Here is a 12,088-nt window from a genome sequence, read left to right on the forward strand (position 1 = left end):
AGATAGCTTTACCTCATTACCTTATCGGTTATACCCATCTATATTCTATTTTATTTAAACACACCTTCTTTAAAAAGCTAAGAGCAAGTTCCTTATAAAAATACCCTTGTGCCTTTGATCAAATGGTTTTAAAAGCCAATGAGCATCTGGTGCCCTTGTAGGCCAGAAAAGGAGTCAGGTTCCCCTGGTATTGGAATTACAGGTGGTTTTGGACTGCTCTGTGGGCGCTGGGACTTGAACCCCTGTCCTCTAAGTGCTCCTCGCAGCTTAGACCTCTCTCCAGATCCATCCCCAGCTTTCAAAATCAACAAATATCGCAAAATTCTCTCAGAGGCACTGTACATCCTGTAGGCAAGAAATTTTGTCCAAGTTTAGGTGATTTCAATTCCTAAAGTAAAGAGGCCGGTGAAAACGATGGCTCTGAATGTCTCTGAAAGACTCTACACCAGTGGTCCTCAACACTTCTAATGCTGTGACCCTTTAATACAGCTCCTCAGGTTGAGGTGACCCCCACCCCCAGCCATAAAATGATTGAAGTGCTACTTCATAGCAGTAATTTTGCTACTATTATGAATCATAATGTAAACATCTGACATATGACACACACCCCCAAAGGAGTCATGGCCCACAGGTTGAGAACCACTGATTTAAATGAAATGGCCACCCAAAGATGGGGTAGCTACACACGTAGTTCAAATGACCCAAAGGAAGCCAGAGTGGAGTACCGTTGGCAGGCACAGCAGCCCAAAGACAGGTGATGGAGTGAGATGTTAGGCTAACGTATGGAGAGAAGGACTCGCCTGGGGCTGGCTAACAGGGAAACTTGCTTAGTTTTAAGGAATGATCATAACATGCAAGGATGTCAGGAGGCATGATGTAGCCAATCAGAAAAGAGTAAGCGACAGTAGCAGGGGCAGGAACGGGGACTTTGAGTTTACAGATGTGTTATGACATAACAAACATAGAAGAGAATCATTTTTCTTTCTAGAGTTTCTTGTGGCTCCTTGTTGCCTTCTAACAGTCAGAAGATTGGTCACCCTCAGTTCTGACAGCCATTTTTATTGTGGAATTACCAGAAAAAAAGTTCTGCAAAAGTGTTGTACATAGACCTAAGACACGGGATGTTTAGGAGGGTAAGGGCTCAGAGAAGAAATGAGGGAAGAATGCTATTGTCCTCAAATGCGTTAAAGGAGATCGTGAGGACACTGCAGAAGACAGGATTTCTCACAGTAAAAGTCTTCCCACAGGGTCATAGAGTAACAGGTTCTGCAGGAGAAACCCAGCCAGGCATGGTGGCACAGCCTTTAATCTCAGCATTTAGAAGGCAGAAGCAAGTGGATCTCTTGAGTTCGAGGCCAGCCTGGTTACAGAGTTCCAGGACAGCCAAGAAGCTATACAGACAAATACTGTGTTATAAAACCAAGAAAAAGAGAGGAAGGAAGGAAAGAAAGAAGGAAGGAAGGAAGGAAGGAAGGAAGGAAGGAAGGAAGGAAGGAAGGAAGGAAGGAAGCTGAGGTTTTGTCTTTTGCTATGTGTTGTAATGCTAAATTCTGGCCCCCAAAGCCTGGTTGCCTCCAGGGATTAGTGAATCCACACATACATTGCTCCTTAACTTAAAACTATTGGTTGAATAAAGATGCTGACACCCTATAGCTGGGCAGAAGAGAGGTAGGTGGGGTTTTGGTTCCCTGGCTGGGAGTCTGAGGCAGGAGCCCTGGGAGGGGGGTGGGGATATGGAGAGAGGAGAAGATGCTATGGGGTGGGTGATTCATGAAAACATGGCCACAAGGAATGGCCAACTGGAGTTAAGAGCTGCCCAGATGGAACACGGCAAGTTATAACTCAGGGTTATTAATGGGGAAATAGATTCTAATAGCTCAGAGGGTAGCTACCCACCCAGCTCTAGTGCATATAAAGGTTGTGTGTCTAACTGAGAACTGAATGATCAAAGGCTGGGTAGAAACCCCTGATTGAGATTAAATATTTGCAACAACAAGAAAGAAAGAGAGAAAGCAAGGAAGGGAGAGAGGAAAGGAGGGAGGAGAGGAAACGCCTACTTGCTGGGCACCACTCTTAACCTGAGGACTCTAGAGACCCTTTGTCCATGACAGCCCTTAAAACTTAACATTCATGTGGTGCTGGCTGACTCGGGAGTTGGAGGCAGGACGTTAGAGCCTGTGTATCTAACAAGTTCCAGATGACACAATGCTACTAGCCCACAAACCACACTGTGAAGATTAAGGACTTAAGCCAGAGGCTCTGGGACTTGATTGCACACTGGAATCCTCTAAGGAAGAGGGGATGTTTCCCTTCCAAAAACTTTTAATTCCCAGAATAGAACTACCCAAGACTGACCATGGTTTATCATATATATAGAGAGAGTGCCTCAACTACAAGAAAATATAATAATTATTGACTTTCATAACTTCTGAGAAACTAATCTCTCAAGTTTTTTACAAGTCTAATAAGAAACTACTAGAGCCACAATTCCTAACTTATTTTGTAGTACATTAATTTGACCACAGGATGGCGCCAAAGGAACAAACTATGCATCAGGAAACCTTGCAAAGCCGAGCAAGGCTCCCCCACCTCACCCACACACTCAAAGCTAAGAGATAGCTCGTGTTAGAGGACACCTTCCCAGGTCTGAGGAAAAATCGATCACAGAGTCCTTTAAGAAGTGATCACATTTATAGAAAATAATGTGTATACACAACCGTAAACACAATTTCCAAAGGTCTACAGGACCTGACATTTAAATCCTCCCTTACCATTATCCATCCATCCTTCTTCATATCTCCTGCTTCATAAAGAAAATAGAACCTGGCCCTACCTAAATCTTCCGATTTGCTCACTTCACCCTCCATCTTCCTTTCACTGTCATAGAACAGACACGGTTTCTTTTTAAGGGGTTTTAAATATTTACTTTGTGTATGTGGTGGCGGAGGTCAGATGACAACTTGCAGAAATCAGCTCTCCCCTTCACTGTGTGGGTTTGGGGAGTCGAACTTCCGCTGTCAGCTGTGGCAGCAAGCCTGCTTAGCCACTGGACCATCTCTTGGGCCAGATACCATTTCTTTTCATTGGAGGTTAAATTACCCTGTTCCTGATCTGTTCCACCCTGATTTCCGCCAAAGTTTGTACCTTTTTGTGTCAGTTTTACACCCACTCACTTTTCTGATATTTAGAATAGCATAAAGTCTTTATTTTAAAATAAAAAAAAATGTGTCATGAACATTTATGGTTTTCTACCATATACTTTCTGAGTTTATATGTAGTCAGCGCTTATAAAAATGAAGTCATATCTGTGTGTGTGTGTATGAGTGTATGTGTATGATTGTGTGTGTGAATGTGTGAGTATGTGTGTGAATGTATGTGAGTGAATGTGTGTGTATGTGTGTGTGAGTGTATGTGTGTGTGTGTATGAGTGTGTGTGAGTGTGTGTGAGTGTATGTGTGTGTGTGACTGTGTGTGACTGTGTTGTGTGTGTGAGTGTGTGTGTGAGTGTGAGTGCATGTGCATGCCATGGGTGGTGTTCCTAAGGCCTTGTTCACCTTGGAGGTCTCTAGTTGGCCTGAGGCTCACTGATTAAGCTGGGGTGGCTGGCTAGAGAGCCCCAAGGATCTGCCTGCCTCTGCTTCCCCAACACTAGCGTTACAAGGGTCCCACGTGTGGATTCTAGGCAGCAAACTCAAGTCTTGTTCATGCTTGCAAGGTAAGCACATTACCAGCTGAGATACCACCGGAGCCTCCTAGTCTTTTTCTTTTTTAAAAAGTGCTTTTAGTAATGGTGTCTACTTGTAATTTCTGTTGTGGTAAGTAATGAAATCCTTGGGGAAAGACTGAGTGTCTCTCTGACAACTGGGACGATAGACTGTTCCATTTCACAGGTCAAGTAACCCAAGAGAAAAAACCCCACAGGCGGAATGAGAGATTATGGCTCCTGAAGAAGGGGCTGCATCTCTGATGCCATGGTGGCATATTCTATGTCATTTGTTTATGTATCTGCTTATTTATCTGCCTGTGTAACTCTGGCTGTCCAGGAACTCGCCTTATAGACCAGGCTGTCTCCTGAGTGCTGGGGCTAAATGTCTGTGCCACCGTGCCTGCCTGGCATCTTTTAGTGTTAATAGCAAACAATAGCTGGGCAGGTGCGGTGATCAACCGTGGTCCACACAGTACAGAACACTGCTTCTCTCACAGGTTACGTCTACTCCCCGACCCTCTTTACAATCTAGCCATCTTTGGCTAGAATCTGTTTTCTAGTCACACTCTGTGGCTGGAAAAAATAAAAGGACCCAAAACAACCAAAAAAGCCCATGCAGATCAAAAGCTGCTTTAGGGAAAAACGCATTTATTTGGCTTACACTTCCTGGTCACAGTTCATCATTGAGGGAAGTCAGGGCAGAAACCCAAGCAGGAAATTGAAGCAGAAACCATGGAGGAGCAGTGCCTGCCGGCTTGCTCAGGCTCATGCTTAGCTTACAGAGCCTGGGCCATCCTGCAAAGGGAATGGTGTCGCCCACAGTGGCCTTGGCCCTCGTATACCAATTAACAATCAGAACATTCTTTCCACAGGCATGCCCACAGTCTAGTTTGATCTGGGTAGTTACTCAATTGAGACTGCCTTCTAAGATGACTGCGTCAGGTGGCTCTGCCAAGTTGACAGTTAAAACTAACTCGGACATTCTGGGTGTTTTTCAAAATTGCAAATAAAAAACTAAATAAGAAAGCCAGTTTTGGAGTAGGGAGAAATGAGGAACGTTGATCAAGGGGTACTTAGGCTGTCCCTAGCTCTGAGAAATAAGGTCTGGTGTTGTGATGGTTTGTATATCCTTGGACCAGGGAGTGGCACCATCTGAAGGTGTGGCCTTGTTGGAATAGGTGTGACCTGGTTGGAGTGGGTGTGTCACTGTGGGTGTGGGCATAAGATCCTCACCCTAGTTGCCTGGAAGTCAGTCTTCCACTAGCAGCCTTTGGATGAAGACATAGAACTCTCAGCTCCTCCTGCGCCATGCCTGCCTGGATACTGCCATGCTCCCACCTTGATGATAATGGACTGAACCTCTAAACCTGTAAGCCAGCCCCAATTAAATGTTGTTTTTTATAAGACTTGCCTTGGTCATGGTGTCTGTTCACAGCAGTAAAACCCTAACTAAGACAGGTGTTTATTGCGTATTTATTGTATACAGTTTTAAAAGCTGAAAGGAAGCATGGAAAATGTTTACAGATCACAGAAGCGCCTGTCAGGACCCCAGCCGCCATAAGCCATGCTCCTGGGTCATCAGCGCATAGCTGTATCATCTTCTGCCTCTACCATGGTCAAGAAGACACAGCCAGATGTACTTGCCAGATGTACTTGATTTCTTAGGAGCCAACGAAATAGGAATTGAAGAAAAAGATATTGCAGCCAGTGAAGACACTGGGGAAGTGTCTAGCTGCCTGAAAGACAGTCTTCTCCTGGCAGCCTTCTAATCAAGATGCAGAACTAACTCTCAGCTCCTTCTCCAGCACCATGTCTGCCTGCATGCTACCATGCATAATTTAAATGGACTAAACCTCTGAAACTGTAAGCCAGTGCCAATTAAATGTTTGCCTTTATAAGAGTTGTCTTGGTCATGGTGTCTCTTCATATGAATACAGGTGCTAGAGAGATGGCTCTATAGTTAAGAGCACTGGTTGCTCTTCCAGGGGATCCAGGTTCGATTCCCAGCATCCACAAGGCAGCTCATCACCATCTGTAACTCCAATTCCAGAGGATCTGACATCCTCTTCTGCTCTTCAAGGGCACCAGGCAGGCATGAGGGACACAGACATGCATGAAAGCAAAACTTTCATACACGTAAAAGAAAATAAAAAATTAAAAAGAATACTTAATTTTCTTCAAAATAATATCAATATATTCTGCCTTTCCCCACACTCAAATAACACGAATGGACAACACAATTTTTAGGATCATCAGTGTGGCTGGTAACTCATCTCAGAGAGTAAAGGTGTTTGCTACCGAGTCTGGAAACCTGAAGTTTGACGCCAGGACCCACAGAGAAAGGAGAAAACCAGCTCTCCGATGCTGTCCATTGACCTCCACACGTGTGCCATGGCAACACACACAGCCGCAGGAAATAAACAAATAGATGAATAAATAAACAAAATGTTCACTAAGTATCTTTAAAAGAAAGAAAATCCATTGGTGTTAATACATGTTTTTTTATTTTAATTATATTTTTATTTAACCCAATTCACTTAAAATGTTATTTCATGTAGTCAATACAAAAATTAGTGAAATATTTTACATTATTTCCTACATTCTACGTCTTTTTGTTTGTTTTTTGTTTTATTTTGTTTTATTTGCTACTCTTTGTTTTGTTTTGTTGAGGTAGGATTTCTCTGTGTAGCCCTGGCTGCCCTAAAACTTGCTCTAAAGACCAGGTTGGCCTCTGCCTCTGCCTCCCAAGTTCTGGGTTTAAAGGCATGTGCCATCACCACCAGGGTTCCAAGTCTTGTATATTTTATCTTGTTGATTTAATTTGAGAGTATATTTTACCTCATTGATTTAGTTTGAGACAGGGTCACAAGTATCCCAGGCTAATGGAATATAATCAACACTGCCCCTAACTTCTGCATTAGCATATTATCTGCAAAGACAAGAAATAAATATCATTTAAAGTGAAGGAAAACCAGTATTTTAAAATTCTAGAAATAGAAACACAACAACAAATTAAGCTATCCCTACCCTCCTTAAAAAAAAAAAATGCCTGCACATTATACACGGTGGCAAGCTGCTTTGAACAAACTGGGAATAAACAGTAGGCCAGGGAGTCCCAGAAAATCCAAGCCAAGAGCCTGGAGGCCAATGATGTCCAGAGACGCTGCCAAATGGGGCAAAGTTGAAATTCCTGTGAGTGCTGAGAGTGGAATGTGACACCTCAGCCTACTGAGGCTCTCTCTCTCTCTCTCTCTCTCTCTCTCTCTCTCTCTCTCTCTCTCTCTCTCTCTCTCTCTCTCTCCCCCTCCCTCCTCCTCCTCCTCCTCCTCCCCCTGCGCTTCCCCCTCTCCCACCTCTGATGGTGGTCTTGTGGAAGTTTGAGTATAAAATCCTACCTGCCTGAAGAAGCCCTCTCCAGCACACAGCGTGCAGCCTAAAGTGGAGAACTGTAGGTCTGGGAAAGGACAGCACCCCATATAAGGACATGCGCAGGATGCCAAAAAGTGGGGAGAGAGGCTGAGAGCCTGAGGCTGTGCGGCTTCCCAAGGATCCAGGGCTGCCCTTTCAATGCTATCCACCCTGCTGCTTGGATGCCTTAGCATGCCTGATGGGTCTTTCCTGTTTATCTTTCTCCTAACATCAGACCTTCGTCATTAAATAAGACCTTTGCTGCTAAATTAGTGTGCACTCATAAAATGTGTCATGTTAAATTTATGAGCTTCTAAAAAGCCAAGTTGCCAAATATATATATATAGTTTAAACACTCCCCAGGGCCAGTGAGATCGGTCAGCAGTCAAAGGCACCTGCTGCCAGGCCCAATGACCTGACTTTCATCCCCCGCAGCCACATAATGGAAGAACAGATCCGAACTCTTGTAAATTCTCCTCTGGCCTACACACACACACCCCACACAACCAAGCACTCATGCGCGCACAAAATAAAATGTTTTGTGAAAATTGTAATATGTTCCCTGAAAACTTGACATGACAAGAGACAAAATGTCAGGGCGCGTGTGAGGAGAGGTGGGGTAGATTGAGTGATCTGTAATCTATACTCCAGCTCTGTATAATCTACTTGACGATAGGTGGGCTCAAAGGCGCACTCTGTTTTCTCGGCTTTTGTTAGGGGGTGGTTATCCAAGGTACGGTAAGAAAGCAGAGGAAAAAAAGAACGTAGTTCCAGCAGTGATCACATTTTGTAGGGAAAAACATTTTGTAGGTTGAAAAGCAGCCTCTGCCAACCCGGGAAGCGGTTCCCCAAGGTAGGTGAAAGGGCTTCCACAGTTTGCCCAACCTTCGCCTGAGGCTCTTGAATCTTTCACCTCGGCATTTTAAGGTGTGGGCGAACGTCAAGTCAGACTCAAGCCTCTTGAGAGACAACAGATACCTACAGAAGGTTGGATTGCAGATCATGGATCGTCCAGAAAGGAAGGAACACATAAAACGACGGGACCTCCTAAGCCTGCTTGCCCAAGCTGCCTGAGATTTCCATTCTAAAGGAGGAATCCTCCGGGTGGGGCCTGCTCCCTGACAACTAATGACGTCAAATACTCTGGGAACAGCGATTGGCTCAATTACTTGGCGCGCTCCAGGAGAGCGAGAGCGGCTCCTCGAGACTGGCTGGCAGCGACTGACCGGCTCCTCCTTAGTGCAGTAAGCGTCCTTGGTGGCCCAGTGGTTGCTAAGCAACGGGAAACATTTTCTCCTGGGACTAGACTTCTGTTCCCAGACCAGGTATTGCTGGGCCTCTGGAGACCCTTCGGGAACGCTGTTGTTGAACCGCTTGGTGAGTCCATTGGAACTGAACTTTGGGCAGAGCCAGACACTCAGCATCCCCTCCCCAGGGATAGAAAGTCTCAGAAAAGATGGATTCAGTGATAGCTTCCTATCCTGGGGGGACAGGAAAGCGAGGGCTAGAGATGCTAGGCTTGCCCAAGACTGCATACTGTCTGTTCAAATCTAGACCTATCCTGTTCATTAGACGCCAGGTATAAATTTACCCGGAAAGATAACACATAACCCTGCCTCACACAGCACCGTTATGCATTGAAATGATAGTTTAGATATTAGGTAAAGCACATCATTAAAGTCAAGACCTTTCGTTTCTCATAGGCTTACTTGAGAAGTTAAAATTGCATAAAAGGCTTTTGATTCCTATTGGCACTGAGCCAGATTAAAATGTAGGCATGTCCACACCTGATTCAAGATGTTTTGTTTGTTCATTCGTTTGTTCTCTGTGTGTGTGGGGGGGGGGAGGGGGGTGCGTGGGTGGTGTGTGTGTGTGTGTGTGTGTGCACCTTTGCATGTGCATATGGGAGGCTAGAGATTGATACCGGACTGTCTTCTTCAATTGCTTCTCCACCCTGATTTTTCAAAACAGGGTCTCTCACCAAATCTGAAGTTTGGATAGCTTGGCTTGAAGTCCCTGAGCAGCTGCCAGCCCCTCCTTCCTGCCCCAGCCTACAGCCACCACCATAAGATGCCCCCACAGAAACACTCCCCCAAGCAGCTCAGCCAAAGCCACATGTGGCCTGGAAGGCCTTCCCATCCCAAACCATGGACCCAAAGTAGGGAAAGGGGGTTTGAAAGAAAAAAAGCCACCAATCCATGGCTGGCTAGGATTCACCTGTGTGCCTCTACTCCCCTGTGCTTTGGTTACATGCAACACTTCCATGCCTCGCTTTTTACATGGGTGCTAGGGATCCGAACCCGGGTCCTTATGCTTGGTGTCTGTGTGTCTGTGTGTGTGTGTACTTGACACAAGCTAGAGTTATTTGGGAAGGACTCCCATCTGAGAAAACGCCTTTGTAAAACTGGCCTAAACGCTTGTCCGTCCAGCATTTTCTTGGTTGATGATTGGGAAGGTGCGGTCTACCACAGGCTGTGCCACCTTTGAGTAGGTGATCCTGGGTTGTATAAAAAAGCAAGCTGAGCAAACCATGAAGAGCAAGTCACGAAGCAGTGTTCCTCAATGGCTTTTGCTTCCATTCCTGCCTTCGGTCCCTGACCTGACTTCCCTTCAAGATGGACTACAAGCTGTAACATGAAGCAAACCCTTTCCTCCCCAAGTTGCATGTGGTCAGTGTTTTATCACAGCCATAGAAACACCAACTAAGACACTCGTCTAGCAAACAGTTTACAGATGGAGCCATCTCCCCAGACCTCTTACCTGCATCTATAAAACCAAATTCCTGGGGAAATGTTATGTGTACTCGGATCTGACAAATGTAGTGTTCAACATCTTTCTCTTCATCCTTCCAAATCCAAGCAGGTGCAGGCCCAGAGCAGGGCTTCTTCAAGCCAGGCAAACATCTCAACTGTTATCCCTCCAGTCCCAGCATTCTGTTGGGGGAGATTTTGACAGGTTTTCTTTGGGGGAAGCATGTGAATTCAGATCTTCCTAGTCCTTAATGCTCTTTCCGCTCCCTCCGTCTCCCCTCAGTTATCTTGTCCAACCTGACCTCTTTTTTTTCTTTTCTTTATCCCACTTGTGTAGGAATAAGGATGGCTTTCCAAGGCACAGAGGATGAAATTGACCTGAAAAGTATTGAACACCAGGCAGAAGAAAATCCTGTACTTGCCAGACTAAACAAAATAAAAGCAAAGGGAATTCTGAATTATGTATCACTCAAAGAAAATGAACCTGAACCTCCAACCCTGGTATTTAGGCATACCACAAAAGCTCAAGAGAGGACCAGAAAGAGACAGCAGCCTGTGAAGCTGGAGCCTCTGGTAAGTAAAAAAAAGGAAACCCCAAGCAAACAGATCACACACACACACACACACACACACACACACACACACACACAGTTTTTCCAGCTAGGTTCCCACTATCTATCCCTGGCTGATCTGGAACTTGCTATGCAGACCAGGCTGGCCTTGAGAGTCCATCAGTCTGCCTGCCTCTGCATCCAGGATAACTTGGAAAAGCACTTCAAGTTGCCCTCCAGGAAGAGAACTATTCTTTCTGACCATAACGGAGGTGAGGGTGTGCACACCCACACATGTGTGGACTCCTGTCTTTACTTTTGCTGGACACACAGATTTACAGTGATTCATATTGTTGATGTAAGTCATATTATATTTGATTAATATTTTTTATTAAAATAAGTGTCACATTTTATTAAATTAAATTATTTTCTATATCGATGAAGATTTTCATGTCATATTTCCTTTTTTATTATTTATTTATTTATTTATTTATTTATTTTTTGTTTTGTTTTGTTTTTCGAGACAGGGTTTCTCTGTGTAGTCGTGGCTGTCCTGGAACTCACTCTGTAGCCCAGGCTGGCCTCGAACTCAGAAATCCACCTGCCTCTGCCTCCCGAGTGCTGGGATTAAAGGCGTGCGCCACCACGCCCGGCTTTGATTTATTTTTTTTTAGTGCTTGAATAGTTTCTCTATAATAAGGTCCTATCTTTTTCATGTAAAAATGATTGCTGACTATTTTAATTTGGTTCCTTATTTTGAAAGAAGGCCCTGTCAGGGGTCTGGAGAGCTGACACAGCAGATAAGAGCATTTGCTGCTCTTCTGAAGTACCTGAGTTCACTTCCTATCACAACCATCTGTAACTACAGCTCTAGGGATACAACACCCACTTCTGGATGCTATGGGTACCCACACACATGTAGTGCACACATACTCAGACACATACACAAGAATGAAATTAAGGAATTCTGTTTATTGTCAATAATATCCTTTTAAATTCTCATATTTAATTTTCAGCTTTTGTTTTCGATATATATACATATATCACAGATATATATGTAAATAACAGATATAACTAATTCTAATACTCCTGCCTTTATAACTGAACCAATTAATTTATCTAGTTTTCAAACTACGACCCATAGGTCAAATTGAACACCCTAATCTTTTGGATTGATGACTGCCGCATCCATTTATTTGCATAATGCCCAAGACTTCTTTTCTGCTTCCATGACAGAAGTATATGGTTGTAATAGAAACTCTATGGCCCATAACGCTTAAAACATTTATCTGGCCTGTGGTAGAAAGCTTTTTTCTGAATCTTCATTCCATAGGTTTCTGTCACCCTGGCAAAATGCCTGAGGAAATGAACTTAAAGAGAAGAGGTTTACTGAGGCTCACACTTCATAGGCTTCAGTCCCTGGGCAGCCAGCTCTGCTCTGGACCTGCAACAAGGCAGAGTAAAGTGTTGATGGAGCGTGTGATGGAGGCAGCTGTGGCATCCAGGAGGCAGAAAGAAAGAAAAGGAAAGGAGCCAAGGACCATACACACCCTTAACATATGTCCCAGACAACCTGCTTCGCTCAACACTCAAGTGGGCCCCAGCTTCTGGTGTCTGCCATTTCTTAGTAGTATCACGGGTTGCGAACCAAGCCTTCAGCACCTATGCATTTA

General features: G+C 44.5%; 1 protein-coding gene across 1 annotated transcript in view; it reads left to right on the forward strand.

Moving 5' to 3' along the window:
* Window positions 1–8,408: 8,408 nt before the first annotated feature.
* Window positions 8,409–12,088, forward strand: part of Dnah6 (dynein axonemal heavy chain 6) — a 202,163-nt gene continuing 198,483 nt past the window's right edge. The window contains exons 1-2 of the mRNA XM_021164519.2: window positions 8,409–8,491; window positions 10,202–10,437. Coding sequence (XP_021020178.1) covers window positions 10,210–10,437 — 228 coding nt within the window. The 5' untranslated portion in view covers window positions 8,409–8,491; window positions 10,202–10,209. The remainder of the gene's footprint in view (window positions 8,492–10,201; window positions 10,438–12,088) is intronic.

This window comes from Mus caroli, unplaced genomic scaffold (assembly GCF_978045245.1).
Source record: "Mus caroli unplaced genomic scaffold, Mus_caroli_1 scaffold_7, whole genome shotgun sequence".
In the NCBI taxonomy this organism is placed as follows: domain Eukaryota; kingdom Metazoa; phylum Chordata; class Mammalia; order Rodentia; family Muridae; genus Mus; species Mus caroli.